The sequence below is a fragment of the Neodiprion fabricii genome, chromosome 2 (genome assembly GCF_021155785.1).
Source record: "Neodiprion fabricii isolate iyNeoFabr1 chromosome 2, iyNeoFabr1.1, whole genome shotgun sequence".
Taxonomy (NCBI): domain Eukaryota; kingdom Metazoa; phylum Arthropoda; class Insecta; order Hymenoptera; family Diprionidae; genus Neodiprion; species Neodiprion fabricii.
Window position 1 is genome coordinate 880,702 of NC_060240.1, and position 12,940 is coordinate 893,641.

The window sequence follows — 12,940 nt, forward strand, 5'->3', positions numbered from 1 at the left end:
CGCTTAGTTTTAAGTCGACTATAGCATGTTAAAAAAGAAATCAAATCGGAGATATCAACCTGATATACCTCACTTGTTGGATAAGCTCTGTCAAATCTTGCCGCGCATTACTGAACGCTTTAACGCTTTTAACGACTCTCTTCGTCCTTCTGTCTTCCAGATAGCCTTAATGATGATTGTCCTCCTTGGAATTACACAATCGGTTCCGCTGCCTGGCGGAGGACATGGAGGCAAGCAGTAAGTTGTTTTTCTTTGAACTCCATCGAATTTGGCGTTGTCCGGCTATCGGAAAGGCGCAAAGTGAAATAAAGCATCGATGTTACAGCACGCACTTCATAATCAAGGTGCCTCACTTCATGCACACCCATCATCACACCCACACGAAGAAGATATACATTCCTGTCAAGTCTCACGACTCCGGGCACCACGATCACTCCGATTACGAGGCAGCCCACGGATGGTGAGAGGGATCAAGAGGTCCCGGTCCATCTCTAAAATTTGACACTATACGTATATAAGTGATTGTGTAAGGCCCGTTTACATCCAGGTTATCGTTCTATGTGATTATGCCACCCGAGTGTTGTCTGTTGGGGAAAATAAATAATCACCTGTTATTATAATGAACGATTCAACTGCCATGCTACGCCTTCCAGTTTCTTTTATCCGCAATAAATTACCCACCTTAAACACTTATATATACGCTTAATGCTTCGTAGAAAGTTATAAATCCGTTTGGTCAACCGGCGGAAGACCGACGTGGAATTTTGCCGGACCGTTGACCAATGTTAGAATGCTCGTGCGGATTGGATCAGACCGATTATGTTGTATTGTATAACTCGGAGCTGTCGGGCATTCGTTTTATTCTCTTTTTTCTTTTCGTTGGGTGAATTAGTTGTTCCTTCACCCGTCAATTGCGTCTTACGAGTATAACGACAGCTTGATACGTGTACCACGCGAGTGTCGTTGGTTAGAAAGTTTCGACTTCACCTCAACGACGTTCTTGGGAATTTTTCAATGCGATGATTGACGCGGTTTCATTGCTATTAAACGGAGATTTAACAAACACTTGATTCTAATATGCAGAGTTGACCGATTAGAATAGCCTCGACTTTCTGCGGCTCCTTTCACTCTTCTCATAATTCCTAAGACAGATTTGGTTTTATCACCACTGGATTTAGCATTCAACTTGACGTGCGTGTAAAGTTCAACGTTCGACTTGTTCCGAGTTGGGAAAGTGGAAAAACTTGACCAATATTAACATTTTCTCCATACATTCGTATTTATTTCGTTGTAAAAAAAGAAATATCTACCACTAATAATGATCTAACAATAAAACAACTATATCGTCAACTGGCCAAAGCTCGTCAGAACTCCGGATCGTCTTGCTCTAAAACGACACAACTGTTACAATTACGGTTACAATTTGTATAACAGAGCGATTTTCTCGTCACTTTGTACTGCGGTATCAGAATACACTTAACGCTAATTGAATTGTTCTTGAAGTGGTTGACACGGTTTGATTTCAGCTCGTGGATAAACAATGCGATAGAATGTAGACTGTTCGTGGTGAATCTTATCGTCTAATTACAATTACAGTATATTACGTTACGTGTATAATAAATGTACATGAACCGGGACGTCGATTCGGCATCGGCTGAAACAGGAATACGGATGTCAGTCTCACGTAACAACGACCGGACGAACGGCACGATATTCGACTTACCGGAATTATTTACACACGAAGGCGACGCCGCCTCGACATCGGCTTTCAGACTGTCTCCTTCTCACCACCATGGCTTCTCCTCGTAGTGGACCGGCACGTGAACCTTCTCGACGTGGTGAACCGGCACGTGGATCTTCTCGACGTGGTGGACCGGGTAGGGAACCGGGACATGGACCTTCTCCACGTGGTGGACATGGACCGGGACCGGGACTTTCTCTACGTGGTGAACGGGGTACGCGATCTTCTTTACGTGGTGGTGATGCACGTTGTGTACGTGGTACGGGACGTGGATCACGTGGTGTTGGCTATGGGAGAGGGTGAAATTCACGGGTTAATCCTAAGGAATTGAAGAATTACACCGATTACGCAGGTCAACGAGAAGAGAAAGAACAGTTTTTTTCGAATTTCTATCGAGACAAATAAATTTCGATTATACGCATCGAATAATAACCGATACCTTTGTTTGTTACTTATAAAGTTTGTCCTTGTCTTTTTTACGTTGATAAATAAGTCTGGAAGTTTTTCGTTGATAGCTAATGTGGTGGCGTATTCGGAAGAGAAAGAAAAACGTTTTGACCAAGATGTGACGGACTTTATCGTTATTAACGTTATCAGGTGCTGCATAATTAAAGAACGGTGGAAGATTGCGTTTGGCGTTCGATACGAGACAGTCCGGACGAAGAATATTCATTTTTGAACTTTGTTCATCAATTCACTTACATTACTAGTTTATTATTAATCATTATTTTTTAACAAAAGTGATTTGAATGCAAAACTGAAGTTTCTTTTATTGTCATTCAAAACAAACGTTTCAGAATGTAGATAATTTTCCACGAAAACAAACTTTATCTAAACAAAACTATTTTTTCAATTATCAGTATCAAAATTTGACGTTTAGAAACCAGAATGAAAATTCTTGTTGACCTGTGTTATCATCGTTCTTGATTCATCGTACTCACTGACTACCACCCCAGCCTCCCGGTGCCGGTGCGCAGTTCACGGCGGCGAGCATTCCGCATACGAGCAGCTGAAACGTGTTCAAATAATCATGCGTTAGAAATTTTCATCGAGACACGCCGTCTCTGGTGAACAACTGCATAAACGATGCGCAAAGTCAGTGGCGATCACCGTGACGTGAATGTCAGATTTTTCACGCATTTCACCGTTCGTTCGAAACTTTTTTTTACGAATGCAGACTGCATGTGGCAACGTGCGTTGATTTATGACGCCTAAATACGTATCCTTACTCCACAATTTGCGAATCAACGAAGTTGCGGAAAAAAATTTCAACCCAATTCTCAAGTACATTTTTCATTGGTTCGAAATTCGGATTATTTTAGGATGATTGCATTTTTTGTGGCCGCTTTTATCAAATTCTGTGATTATAAATTCGACTTGTCATTTCTCGGATTACTTGATTCGTGAGTAAAATACAATTCCGAGTAAAGAATTTCTTTGAATATTAGCGTTCACTTGGATGAAAACAACTTTTGTACCATTTGTGGTCTGTGGAATTTTGGAATGTGGCCCAAGCTATAGGTATACTAACAAAAAAGGCATCCCAAGTCGATATCTCCGATTTGATTTCTGCCGGAATATATTACAGTAGACTAAAAACTAAGCAGCAAGTATTTTTTTTTATCCGTTATTATACGCTTTCAGGGGGTGAAAACCACCCTCCTAAGTAAGGCATGTTAAGGCAGTTTTTGACCAAAATCGACCTACACCTGAACCACGGGTAAAAAAACACTCGGCGAACCATCGACGTATGCAATTTGATAAAAAAAAAAAAATTAAAATAAAGGAAGTAATTCGAAAGATTCAAAGTGTCGCACTTGATGCAATTTGAAAATAAATTTAAACAATTTTTCAACATACGATAAAGCGAGTGCGAGCAGCGAATAAGGTACGTTTGAAATACTCACGGCGACGGTGAAGGAGTGCATATTGGAATCGAGGATTTTGTTCACTGTTTGCGAACGCTGATACAGTTCTGCCTTTTTGCCGCGTTCGATGTGTTTATAAAGGAGGAACCTCGACGACGGTGTTAGCCGAAAGCTCGGGGGTGGGAGACCCGGGCATCGGCTGCGTATGACGTCTTACGTAAAACAAGGAAGCGCGTAAGCCTCCGCATGCGTTCGGCGTGTGCGGCCGATACGACGCTGAACGCACGCACACACTCCTTGGAGTTATCCGCTCGGCGAGAAACTGCCCGAACACACGACCGTCTCCATGCCTCTGTGAGGATCTCGCAATATTTAATGTAACTCGAGCGCCTCGATTCTTCTTCCCGTATATTCGTATTCCACGTGGTCCTCCGTTTTCGCCCGTCAAGCCGCAGAGGGAGGTCGGCCGGTTTAATCGGACCTCTGAAATCCGCTACCTGCAAGTCGTTACCGATCTTTCGCATCGTTCGCACGCTGCCTCGAATCAAGGATACACTCGCCATGCGTTAGCAACGAAAAGTGAGCCTCGTAGACGATGTCGCAAGAAAAAATCGGAGAATTGAAATTTAATCATGATAATGCTGAAAAGTTATCGATAAATTGTTTGAGCGAAACGTTGTCCGACAAATTTTTACGGAATGTTTTTGTTTTTGGTTTGTCAAATGAATTCGTTCAATTTTCTGAATGTGCGAGAATTTTTACAGAATTTTATCGTCACTTGGAAATTTACGACTTCGAAAATTTGTACATGCTGTATTTGCAAAACTATTCCTTCGGTGCCCCGAATACGTTTTAATTGTAACGTGCAACGTTTTTACGAAAATGTAATCGAAATTCACGATTTTTCATCCATTATTCAAAATTTTTAATTTCCGAGACCAGAAATTTCTAAATATTGAGAACATTCTTCAAAAATTCACGCGTATTGAAAAAAAATACAACGAATTCATTTCACACGACAAGAAAACTATTCCCTGACAATTTATTGAATAATGTTTCGCTTGAATAATTTATTGACAACTTTCGGGCATTATTATTATTCAAATTTAATTTTCTTGCCGTCTTTATTATGGTAGATTTATTTTCAATATTCCTCTTATCACAAAGTATCCAATATTCTCATCGAGTCTCACTTCTGGTTTAGAATGTATAGCCAGTACGTCGTTAAGTTACGATTATATTCATTCTTACCAATAAACGTTTTCACAATACGTGCAAGGATTACTTTTATCTGCACTGATTTTTGGCGACAAACATTAAAAATATTATCTCCGTTACGGTTGTTGTTATTTTATTTTTAATTCCAGTAGTTGAACAGAGACGAAAAATCAAGTTCCTTTTTCGAGACGGGAAGATAGGGAAGAGCACGAAACGTTATCTCGGTGCGTTACTTTACTCGTTATTAACAACGTTACCGCCGATGAAACCAGCGGCAGCCGACTGTCTCGCAATTCTACTTCTACCCGAATATATATAACGTTGGTTTTACCTCGTTTCGAGGCAAATTGTTAATGTAGTTCGAGAAACTGTATAATCTAACACGTTGTCTGATTGGTAAAAGTAATGTTTCTCGGTGATTGCAGTGAATTATTCTATTCATACCTACAGGATATGATGAATCGTTAAATGCAAGAACGAGCCGTCTTTTTATTATTCACGCACTCGATGATTTATCACAGAAACTCTGTGCGACTCGTGGTAAAAAATATTCATGTGGCTGAAAATAGTAAAAAGCGTTTACTTTTCACCGTCGAATACGGATAATCATTAATCGCGGTTCTTCAAACTGCATCGCTGTCACTTTTGCTTAAATTGGAAATTAAATAATTAATATTTACATTTTCTAACGCGATACAGTAACGAATCGCAAAATTATACTCGGATATTCGCGACGATTCCCGAGCAAGCCTCGAATGACGAAAAATAATCTATTTACGACGAAATCGATCATTTTTTCCCATTTAATCGAGTTTAATCGATTATTTTTCCTTCCAATCGATTTTTGCTTTTCACTCCCATTAACGACGCAATACAATATCAATTTATGTGATTAGAGTATCAATTGTTATCATTGCCTTATTTACCGAGTACCTGTTCGATGTAACACGTGAAAGATAAATGAACATTTTCACCTGAAATCGAAAAACATTTTCAATGAAACTGTAAATCGTGAAAAAATTTTTCGTCGTGTTCGATTATTTTCATCTTACTTTCGACAATCTGCCATTCACGACAGATTCGAAGCCGGCAATAGAAACCTTTCGCGAATGAAGATTAAATGCAAATTCCTAGGGTTAATGAGAATGTCGCAGGTACGAGTAAAGCAGAAATCGATGACGATCCCGGAGTCTCTCAGCGTGGCTCTTTAGCCCGTTGCCGATTGCAAAGTCGGCGTTGTGACAGGCCGGAATAATAATTCCGTCGAACGGCATGAATAGAAATCTAAATTCCACTCGCAGTTGGCATTTTTTATAGGTATCAACAATGGCGCGACACGTTAAACGAGAATCACGGATTGTGCGGCCCGCTTGCGCCTTACGGGGAAATAAAAGAGCGGCATTACACTATCCGCATATTTGCGGCCCAATTAGTAACCGGTAGCGGGATTGTGGAACGGATTCATCGTCGCCGATTCCGTACCTGCATTATACTCGCCCGTGTCCTCGTCGAGTGGACAGGTGGAACAGGCGCGGAGAAAGTCTTTCATAATCCTTGCAGCAGGCAAGGTTGTAAAGACTTCAACGTGACCTAATCATCTTACTCGTGTCACATCTCCTATAATTCAGGAACGTTGTTAGGAAATTACCCGACCGGATTTCGTTTTCGGCTTTTTTCCCGGCCCGCGAAGAAGAAGAAGAAGAAGAAGAAACGTTGCGCAAAGCCCCAGCTTTTTACAACGATTACATTTGTTTATTTGTTCGTTTATTTCCATTTCGTCGGCATGGGAATTACGGGGCGAGTGCAGGAGGGCCGGCCGGAAGTTGTCTGAGACTCGGGAACTTGATCGTGTAATTCAATGGGGAGAATAAAAAGAAAAATCAACGCGCGATAGAAAGTATCATACGCCGGAATATCGTGCGTATGATGCCTGCGTGTTATGTATATGTAACGGGGCTGGGTGCAGCAAACCGCGTTTCATTTTAACTTCTCTTTGTATTTTTCGTTTTATCATTTTCTCTTAAACTCGTTTGATTTTTCAATGACGGCCGTCACCGCGCTGTGAAATAAAAACGAGTAAGCGATGTCGATTTTAAACGCAGTTGTCGCACATGGCGACGAAAAAAAAAAATTTCGATTCTGTAGATCCAATAAGCAAAACCTTCGTTTATTACTTACAAAGTTTTTCTTCGTCCTTTCTACGTTTAGAATCAGAAGAAGTGTCATTCCGGAAGTCTCGATTTTCACCACTTTTAATCATCTACTGTGAGGCCGAATATTTATACATACTCACCTGATTAAAGACCCCCAATAAATTATCGAAGTTTCTCTATTTTGTTTCTCTTTATTTCAATCATACTCGTGACTTGATAAATTCTGATCTCGTTACTGTTGGTATTGGTAATATTTATTTCCAATCTAATTTCATTTCTTAAGCCAACCTCTGAGTGCGAATTCCGTAATTAATATAAACGCATCGCATAAAATTGCAGTGTAAAACATTCGTGAATATTTTTAACAAATTTATGCCATTATCTTGAATGACGGGCTGCTAATTAATTATAAAATCTTACCGTAACGACCGTAATAACGATAATTAAAATTATACATGGATGGCCCATCTATATTGCGGGTTTAAAATTTTTATTGCGCCCTGCGAAAGACGCGACTATGAATTGCCGTTCAACGCGTAAATCATAACAGCGACGAAATCTTGGTTACACGAGTAACGCGCTGGCATATAATTCCATATACCTACTTAGGTAGATTTCAAGGTATATATAATACGTTGAATCCGCCACTTGGGCCGCCTATCTTATGTCACACATATTGAGTAATCTGTGATCAAATATTTATCAATCACATTTTGTAATTATATAGTTTTCTCCTCGAATCTGAACAGCCGAAGAATTTTTAATATATTAAATCTGTGTGCGTATAGATACATGATAATAATGTATAATTCCGAATGCAATGTATACACAGACGGCTCTGCAAATGGTATTATGACATGATATAACTGTGGTTCGCAGTTTCGTTTTATTTATTGCCTTTTTTTAACGCCGCAATCGAATACCTTCGCAAATTATGCCCATCGGGAATAAAATAAATCACCTACACGCGTACGTTCCACCGGAAATAAAACGATATCGCCGTATAAGCTTCGATAAATATTCACTCCACTTTCGTTTTATTACGTGTCACGTGATCCCCGCGATCCATATAGTTACCAATTTATCCAACGGATTACGCAAGCTATAATCGCCTGGGTTGGTAAATTTATAGCCGGTAGGGTCAACCGAGAATTTTATTGTACGACTCGAAATTGCGATCGTTCCAAGCCCGCTTGATTTCAATTTTCGAAAATCAACATCGCGATCCGGACTGCCACAAGCGTTCTTCTCCAGTCAATTGAACTTCGCGATGTCGATGTTACGTTGCGGTCGATTCCCACAGCAGGTACGCAACGCGATTTAGGTCTAAAAAAGAGCTTTGGTCATAATCTGCTCGAGCAGCATTCGTCCTCGTCTGGATGAATCTCGTGGGTCTGGATCAGCGAGGAATCGCGTGCCGAGGTCAGAGTGAAGGATCTCTCGTGAAGTGCGAAGTTCACCGCGTCCCCGATCGTCGGAAACATTGTGAAGTAGTGACCCTCCTTTCTCTCGGCAGTGTTGCACTTTCTCATCGTTTCGTAGACGGGACCTGAAACGAATGAAATGACCGCATAACGAAGCGAGATTGACGGGCAAGGCGTACGTGCAGACGCTGCTGAAAATAAAAGGAAAAAACCCATTCCCGGCGAAAAGGGAATCGCGAATATGCGTGCAGATACACGCACGACGAACTCGGCGAAATTCGTTCGTTGCGCAATCCTTCCGCATCCCTGCATGCATTTCGCGTGCAGGATACGTGCGGAAGTGAACTTCGTTTAAGGCTGCTTAAACTTTCCAAGTGTCTCGTAGGTGTTTTTTTATTTATTTTTCTTTTTTTCTCCCTAAAGGTTCGTTTAAATTCCACACCAGAGGCTGAATCTGGTTGGTATCTTTCCTTTTTCCCCCAGATTTCATTCAACCGTTTGTAATCGTACGGCAAAATCAACGCTGCAGGTATTACTGAAAGGATGTTCCCAACCGGAAGTGAGTCTCGATGAGAGTATTGAACATTTTGCGATGAGATAAAAGTGTGAAAAAAATCAATCTTAACCAAGTTGATAAGATCATTCGTTTTGAATAATGATAATGCAAAAACTTGTGTGACAAATCTCTGGTAAACGTTTTTTTATTTCGTATAAAATGAATTCGTTGATTTTTCTGAATACCTATGAATTTTTTTGGAATTTTTGGCGATTTTGAAAAATTCATTTTCGAGAATTTTTAAAAGTTTGAAAAACGGATCAAAGCTCCTAAATTCTTGGATAGATATTCATAAATGATTATATATTACACTGAAGAAGTTTTAGAGGCGTGGAACGAATAGTTTCGTGAATAGAGTGTTGGAAAATTTTGGAGAAAACGAAATTACATATTAAAAATCGCGGAAAATTCCAAAACAATTCATAAGTATTCAGAAAAAGAAATGAATTCATTTTACACGAAATTCAAAACAATTTACTAAAGATTTGTTGCGCAAACTTTGATGAAACAATTTAGTAACATCTTTTTCACATTATTATTATTCAAAAAGAAATATCTTATCAACTTGGTTATGATCATTGATTATGAGATTCACTTTAGGTTGGGAATATCCGTCCAATAATACCTTAATCCCATGGCTGAGACAAAATAATACATTACGTAACAGGGGAATAAAGTCGGAGATTATTCCCACGGGCGGGCAAAAGCGGGAGAAAAGTAAAGAGGGATTAATATACTATTTTTGTCCCGCTGTTCAGATAAAAAAAAGTTAAAATTATGGTCGAGTTGGTGATAAAAAAAAATCAACTCACCAGAACATCCGGTTATATAAACCGCGACCTGTATTGTCTCGAACTCGTCGATGATGTTGCGAAGCGTTCCAACGCCGGCTGGATCGACGTAAGTCAACGCCGAGAGATCCAATATCAAGACTTTCAACTGTGGAAAAGATTTGCGTAAGCAGCTGTGACCGAATGGCATCGATGATTATGCATCTACTCTCAAGGTTAACGAATTTTCTCGCGTAAACGGCAGTCGTTGGCATCGAGCATTGTGCCGAGACGTCAAAACTGGGTCGAAGTTGTTGCGTTCGACTCCATTGGCAATAGAAAGGAACAACGTTTACGAGCAATCTGCGCTAATAGTGCAAAACTATCCGTAATTATGCGCATAATTTAGCAAGCTTGAGAGTGGAGTTGTGAGTTTTTTTTTGTCGCTCTTACGATACTCGGGGCGGTACTCGAAAATCCGTCGGCATGTTCCTCGTCAAATCCTCCGTTGACGTACCCCTTCTGAAATTTCGAATACCAGCAATACAGAAAACCGAACGCCTAATCGGTACGTGGGTCAAAGCCGATATTCCAAAATTGAAACTATCTTTCACAAGAGATCGTAAATGTTCGTAATTTTTCGATTTTTTACGATTACCCACAATCTTTCAGGCTTTTTTGCGATTTTCTACCGACGACCGGTAATTTTTCGTAGTCTTAGGTACGTAGAAATTATTTTCGCCAGTGATCACCTACTTGCTCGGTTTTTTCGATCTTCGTCGTCTCTTTGGCCGCGATTTTCGACCGCTTTATGAGTTCCTTCTGAGGCACAACCCCGGCGATCTTGTAAGCCTCGTTTCGGAAAAGATGGCGGGAAGCGAAGTTCAGCCCACCGCAGTAGTGGAGCATTTTTACCCCAGGCAACTCGACTGTCTAGAGTACCCAAAAACAAGCAGGTTATAAAAATCGTTTTTATTGCTCGGAAGAATTATCGTACGAATGAAAGATGGTCGTGATTTATTGACACTTTCGAATATTACATCAGATCATGTATATTGTACCGTTCACTTTCAAATACCGGTGAGATAAACAAGATCTGAGGTAATAATCGTTATGAAATTCCAAAACACGAGGAACCGAAACGTCGTATATCACGCCAAAGATACTCACTCCTCTGTAACGCTTGACGTCGAGGTAAATCTCGGTTCCGGGTACCAGGCCCATCCTGCACACGTAAGGCCGCATCGATAGAATAAGTAACGAAACCAACGACACGATCATACCCGCCAAAAGCCCGTACTCAATGTCGAGGAAGACGACCGTGAGGAAGGTGGTCATCCAAACGGCAGCGTCGACCCGAGAGAGGCACCAGAACTTCCGGAACTGCCTGACTTGCAGCAGCATTCCTTTGAGCGCGACGACGATGATGCTCGCCAAAACGCACTGCGGAGGAAATTACCAGCGTCAATTTTCTCCCGCTGTCGAGTCTGCGTTTCCTCCAAGGGGTCAATCACTCATCGATTTGATGTACGCTTGATTTCAAGTTTACAAAGATTTCGAGGGATCTTAAAAATATTCAAAATATGTGAAAGGGTTTTTCAAAACAACACTTCAGAGATGTCGGATGATTTCAAAAGACATCGGAGTATGTCAGGGATTTCAAAAGATTTCAAAGATTACAGAAGATTTTCAAGATTTCACAAGATTTCCGGAAAGTGTACACCAGATTTCACGATTGATTAACCCCTCGGTCTCCTGTCGTATTCTCACCCTAGGAAGCGGCTCGAAAAACGGACCGACCCAGAGCAGCACGCAGAGCAACAGACCGCAAGACACTAAAGAGGCCAGTTGACTTCGACCCCCGACCGTTTCCTGGATCATTGATCTTGACAGCGAGGCTGTGAACGGCATACAGGAGAAAAAGGAACCCACCAGGTTACCCGAACCCTGTGAACGCACCGCGGAAAGATGATTTTAGGGTGCCAATATTATGATCAACTTTGATTTGAAGATGACCTTGAAAAGTTGGTCGAGACTACAACGTTTCGGGTTAGTCGAACCATAAAATGAAGCTGCACAAGCCAAATTTACGTTTGGTAATTAAACGCCTACTTGAGCCAGGAGTTCTTGGTTTGCATCAACCTCGTAGTTGTTCCTCTGAGCAAATATCAAAGCCATGGACATCGATATGGTGTAAGAAACCATGGTTATAACGAAGCTGTCGACCAAAACTATGGGAACGAGTTCCAGTGGCGGCAAAGTCGGCGGTGGTAATCTGCGGTGAGGATTTCGGGGTGAAAAAAATCGTCTGTCTAGTGAACAGGAGAGATTTGATTAGAGAGAATGGGAGCGTTACAATTACCCGACTGGGATGTTCCCGACTGTCGTAACGCCGTAACCGTCGGCCAGGTTCAACTGAGTGGAGAGAATCGTGCCAGCGAGAACTGCTATCATTTCGATCGGTATGGGAATCGTGCACTTTTTCGCCAGCAAAACCTGCGAGGATGACAAGAAGGGTGAAAATTAAACAGTCGTGGTGAACAGGCGAGTGGCCACCAACTCACCTTCAACACTTCGTTGTTGAACGTTAAAAGGATGATCGTGACTGCGGACAGAATGGTCGCGGTGATGTTTAGGTTTTCAATGTAGCTGAAGATGTCGACGTAGGTCTGAAAAGCACGGGAAAAAAATTGTCAGTGTTCTCGGCTGGGCGAATCGCCCTCACTTACCATGACGATTTTGAAGATACCCGTTCGGCTGGGTAGCTTCAATCCCAACAGATCCTTGATCTGTGACGTGAGGACGTGGATGGCTGCCGCGGTGGTGAACCCGCTGACCAAAGTGTCCGAAAGCAGGGTGGAAATGACGCCAAGTCGACAAAAGTGCATGCTGAGCTGAGGATGAAATCGGATTTGGTTAGTCGATCGGTAAAATCGCGAGGTGCCGGAGTACCTGGATAACGGCAACTGTGAAAGTGATCGCGGTTGCCACTTCCGTCGGTGAATAGCAGCCGCTTCCCTCGGGAAAAGACAAATCTACGGCGGTCGCATTTCCGGCTGTAGGTCCCGGTGAACTGTGCCGAGCGACGATCTTACCGGTCATCAGGCAGACCAGGGCAAACGAACCTGATGGCAGGGAGGAGAAATCTGGCTGAATGATACGATTGGGAGAATAGATAGGTAAATAGATTCATTTATCATGCCCTAGCTA

At 41.6% G+C, this 12,940-nt stretch overlaps 2 protein-coding genes across 4 annotated transcripts in view; both read right to left on the reverse strand.

The window, feature by feature from the left end:
• Positions 1 to 1,254: 1,254 nt before the first annotated feature.
• Positions 1,255 to 3,795, reverse strand: LOC124175384 (uncharacterized histidine-rich protein DDB_G0274557-like). Its single transcript, XM_046555591.1, has 4 exons — positions 3,649 to 3,795; positions 2,683 to 2,750; positions 1,724 to 2,028; positions 1,255 to 1,654 (listed from the first exon to the last, which is right to left on the reverse strand). The coding sequence occupies exons 1-3, from the start codon at positions 3,667 to 3,669 to the stop codon at positions 1,785 to 1,787; spliced, it is 333 nt and encodes a 110-aa protein (XP_046411547.1). The 5' UTR covers positions 3,670 to 3,795; the 3' UTR covers positions 1,255 to 1,654; positions 1,724 to 1,784.
• A 3,163-nt stretch (positions 3,796 to 6,958) lies between these two features.
• LOC124175345 (solute carrier family 26 member 10-like) overlaps positions 6,959 to 12,940 on the reverse strand; it is a 33,612-nt gene continuing 27,630 nt past the window's right edge. For 2 of the 3 annotated variants that reach the window (XM_046555493.1, XM_046555492.1), the window contains exons 4-14: positions 12,683 to 12,855; positions 12,460 to 12,624; positions 12,295 to 12,399; positions 12,093 to 12,226; positions 11,843 to 12,005; positions 11,501 to 11,677; positions 10,901 to 11,173; positions 10,487 to 10,663; positions 10,184 to 10,252; positions 9,773 to 9,899; positions 6,960 to 8,529 (exon numbers count right to left, since the gene is read on the reverse strand). In XM_046555493.1, the coding sequence (XP_046411449.1) occupies positions 8,324 to 8,529; positions 9,773 to 9,899; positions 10,184 to 10,252; positions 10,487 to 10,663; positions 10,901 to 11,173; positions 11,501 to 11,677; positions 11,843 to 12,005; positions 12,093 to 12,226; positions 12,295 to 12,399; positions 12,460 to 12,624; positions 12,683 to 12,855 (1,769 nt within the window). In that variant the 3' untranslated portion in view covers positions 6,960 to 8,323. Of the gene's footprint in view, positions 8,530 to 9,772; positions 9,900 to 10,183; positions 10,253 to 10,486; positions 10,664 to 10,900; positions 11,174 to 11,500; positions 11,678 to 11,842; positions 12,006 to 12,092; positions 12,227 to 12,294; positions 12,400 to 12,459; positions 12,625 to 12,682; positions 12,856 to 12,940 lie in introns of all 3 variants that reach the window. The other variant, XM_046555491.1, reaches the window with a different exon arrangement.